The sequence below is a fragment of the Lathyrus oleraceus genome, chromosome 5 (genome assembly GCF_024323335.1).
Source record: "Lathyrus oleraceus cultivar Zhongwan6 chromosome 5, CAAS_Psat_ZW6_1.0, whole genome shotgun sequence".
Taxonomy (NCBI): Eukaryota; Viridiplantae; Streptophyta; class Magnoliopsida; order Fabales; family Fabaceae; genus Lathyrus; species Lathyrus oleraceus.
Genome location: NC_066583.1, coordinates 385,437,237 through 385,441,573, shown reverse-complemented (window position 1 = coordinate 385,441,573; position 4,337 = coordinate 385,437,237). Strand labels below are relative to the sequence as shown.

Here is a 4,337-nt window from a genome sequence, read left to right as displayed (position 1 = left end):
ATAGTGTATTGACTTTAGCCACTTTTGGCATCCTGTAATGACTTAAGCCATTTTGGCATTTTATCTTAATTACCATTTTGGCTTCGGTTCTGCATATGAATTATTCTGTTAATATTTTAATCTCCTGAAGTGCGGGCCTATATTTTTTAAAATATTTCCCGTTTACTCTCAGGATTTTTCTATCTTCAGCTAACTCCTCTATTTCATATGCACCATTAGAAAAAACTTGGATAATTTGGAAAGGGCCTTCCTACTTTGGGGACCATTTACCCAATGCCCCATCCTTTCCATCCATAGGTAGAATAAATTTCCACACTAAGTCTCCAGTCGAAAATGATTTGACCTTAACCTTTTTGTTGTATGATTTTTCTACCCTATTTTTCTGCCTTTCCAATAATTCTAAGGTATTCAACCTTCTTCGTCTAAATCAACTAGTTCATCCAACTTCATGTTCCAATAGGCTTCAGATGGGATTTCGTTTTTCTTTTGGATTCTAGTTAATTGGAGATAGATTTCGACTGGTAGCACTGCATCATGCTCACAAGCCAATCGAAATGGCATAGCATTTGTGGCCTCTTTAGGGGAAGTTCGACAGGCCCATAAAATCGGTTCCAATATCTTGTGCCAATTCCTTGGCTTTTTTCTTACATGTTTCATTAGCAGTCTAATTACTACCTTATTTGCTACTTCGACTTGACCATTTGATTAAGAATAATAAGGCGTAGATGTTAAGAGTTTGAATCCTACTTCCTTAGCAAAGTCTTGGACCTTTCGCCTAGTAAAAACTGATCCTTGATCAGTTGTGGTGGTCTCTGGGATCCCAAACCTATAAATTATGTGCCTTTGGATAAACTCGATCACTGCTTCTTGATTAATATTCACCAAAGGTATGGCCTCAATCCACTTAGTAAAGTAGTTTATGCCCACTAGGATGTATCTTTGACTTTTAGAAGATGTTGCTCGAATCTCCCTAACTAGATCTAACGCCCAACCTTTGAAAGGCCAAGGCTTCACAATAGAGTGCAATTTGCTTGCAGAACATGTTGGATACCTACATGTATATGGCATTCTTGACATCCTTTGGCGAATTCAATACAATATTTCAGCATAGTAGACCAATATATCCCTTGATGAAACAAAAGCCATTTCATCTTGTGACCAACTTGATGTGCTCCACATGCCCCACTATGGACATTAGAAAGAGCTAAGTACACCTCAGACTCACTAAGGCATTTGAGTAAGACTCACTAAGTCCACATTCCTTGATTTATTGTTCCCAAGCTGTGATGTTGTTGTCACAAGTTTCAGTTTCTTTCTTATTTTGTTCTGAACTTATTTCCAAGTCAGCAACTCTGGTGGTGGATTCAGTGGTAGCCTCCCACTCAGCCATTTGTGCTTTTGTTTTGCTCTGAATTTTAGTCAAAGCATCCTTGACACGATAGAGGTCTGTAGTGATTTGATCAATCAATATCCCAAGTTCCATGATGATGTATATGACTTCTGAAGAGATGGTTAGGATATTGACTCGCTTCAGAAGATCCTTGATCCCAAAACAGGCAGAAGGATCATTCTCAAAGACTTGAAGCAGGTCAACATCGAAAACTTTCTCTTTGATCTTTTTGAGCAGATCATCAGCAGATCTAGAGAAGTAGGATTCAAGGATCAGTTTTTACTAGGCGAAAGGTCCAAGACTTTGCTAAGGAAGTAGGATTCAAACTCTTAACATCTACGCCTTATTATTCTTAATCAAATGGTCAAGTCGAAGTAGCAAATAAGGTAGTAATTAGACTGCTAATGAAACATGTAAGGAAAAAGCCAATGAATTGGCACAAGATATTGGAACCGATTTTATGGGCCTGTCGAACTTCCCCTAAAGAGGCCACAAATGCTACGCCATTTCGATTGGCTTGTGAGCATGATGCAGTGCTACCAGTCGAAATCTATCTCCAATTAACTAGAATCCAAAAGAAAAACGAAATCCCATCTGAAGCCTATTGGAACATGAAGTTGGATGAACTAGTTGATTTAGACGAAGAAAGGTTGAATACCTTAGAATTATTGGAAAGGCAGAAAAATAGGGTAGAAAAATCATACAACAAAAAGGTTAAGGTCAAATCATTTTCGACTGGAGACTTAGTGTGGAAATTTATTCTACCTATGGATGGAAAGGATGAGGCATTGGGTAAATGGTCCCCAAAGTAGGAAGGCCCTTTCCAAATTATCCAAGTTTTTTCTAATGGTGCATATGAAATAGAGGAGTTAGCTGAAGATAGAAAAATCCTGAGAGTAAACGGGAAATATTTTAAAAAATATAGGCCCGCACTTCGGGAGATTAAAATATTAACAGAATAATTCATATGCAGAACCGAAGCCAAAATGGTAATTAAGATAAAATGCCAAAATGGCTTAAGTCATTACAGGATGCCAAAAGTGGCTAAAGTCAATACACTATAAATTCAACAGTCAAATCAACAAGTTCAAAAAAATATAATAAGATGATTAGAAGGGAAGATCAACCTTCATGTGTTCATACTTCGACTTCGAAAGCCCTAAGTGACGTTCGAACACAGACTCAGTAGAGGTAAGAGTGTTAATGTCTTTCTCCAAAGTTTGGGCTTGTTCGACGTGACGTATCCCCACCTGGATTTCTTTGTTAAGCTCCTTGCGACCAACCTTTAGAATCTCCTCTTTACGTTCTTTGGCTTTCTTGATGTTGATTTACAGGTCCTTGATTTATTGTTCCCAAGCTGTGATGTTGTTGTCACAAGTTTCGGTTTCTTTCTTATTTTGTTCTGAACTTATTTCCAAGTCAGCAACTCTGGTGGTGGATTCAGTGGTAGCCTCCCACTCAGCCATTTGTGCTTTTGTTTTGCTCTGAATTTTAGTCAAAGCATCCTTGACGCGATAGAGGTCTGTAGTGATTTGATCAATCAATATCCCAAGTTCCATGATGATGTATATGACTTCTGAAGAGATGGTTAGGATATTGACTCGCTTCAGAAGATCCTTGATTCCAAAACAGGCAGAAGGATCGTTCTCTAAGACTTGAAGCAGGTCAACATCGAAAACTTTCTCTTTGATCTTTTTGAGCAGATCATCAGTCTCCATTTCCGTTTCTTGGCCTATTTCGACCATGTTGACCTCTAGACTGGCACCATCAGTGATCTCCAATTCTTCCAACTTGGTTCTAAGGCCCTCGATGGCCTCGGTTAAGTTTTTTTTTGCATGAAACCCTTAGTGGTTTCGTTGCTTACAATTCTTTGAATGAAACCCTCTTTGGTTTCCTGGTTGAAGCCCTTAATGGCTTCTTATGTGAAACCCTCAGTGGTTTCCTGGTTGAAACCCTCAATGGCTTATTGTGTGAAACCCTCAGTGGTTTCGACTATCATGGGTTTCTTGTTGTAGGCCTCAGATACCTCCATCACGTTGGCAATGGATGGCTCGGTATAGTGGGCATCTGGCACATATAGAGGGTCTGAATCAATTATCATTTGTGACTTTGTCTTGTCTCCTAACTTCAACCTCCTGTCTTTGATTGTGTTTTGCACAAGATCCATGAAATAAAGCATTGCGACCAAAAAATTTGTGATATTTGCAAAAACCTATCTTCTTTCGTTGTTCTAAAGGAGGCATTTTATCCCTCAAGTATTGGGTGTTCAATTTCCTTCTAATGGAATAATCTAAACCACCAGGGGTCATTTCGACTAACTCATGTTCAGGCACTTGTGTAAAACACCTTACCTTTAGCCATCAGAACCTATTAAGATATTCGTCTATTGGCTCAACAAATTTACGCTTAATGCTAGCCTATTCCTTCAAACTATCTTCGACCGCCCCATGTAAAATTGTTCATGGAACAATCTTTCCAGATAAGTCCAATCATGAATCGAACTTACTGGGAGCATCGTGAACCATGTAAAGGCATTCTTAGTGAGGGATCTGGGGAAGTATTTTACTTTCAAATTCTCATTATTTGCAATGTCCCCTGCCTCAATTAGATACCTTGCCACATGCTTGATAGTGGATTCACTAGTGTCCCCAATTTTTTTTTGTGAATTTTTGGACTTTCCATCTAGGAGGTAATTCTGACTGCATAATATACTCAGATAATGGTAACGTGTAGTTTGGCCTGCGGAAGCCAACATTTACCCTGTTTCGTGCCATAATCCTTTCGACCATGGTTGCCAAGTTTTTAGCCACTGCCATATCATCACGTCGAACTTAACGTATGACTTCGTCAGCGACCTGATTCCTATTCACAATAAACACCCCCGGTTCCTTTTCCCTTGGTACTGGTTGTTCGACCTCGGGGGGTTCGAGTCCAACCCCCTGATTTT

The 4,337-nt window shown here is 39.2% G+C and overlaps 1 protein-coding gene across 1 annotated transcript; it reads left to right on the top strand.

Annotated features, from left to right (window-relative positions):
• Nucleotides 1–1,818: 1,818 nt before the first annotated feature.
• LOC127080887 (uncharacterized) lies at nt 1,819–2,202 on the top strand. Its single transcript, XM_051021178.1, has one exon. The coding sequence runs from the start codon at nt 1,819–1,821 to the stop codon at nt 2,200–2,202; it is 384 nt and encodes a 127-aa protein (XP_050877135.1).
• The last annotated feature ends 2,135 nt before the right edge of the window (nt 2,203–4,337 follow it).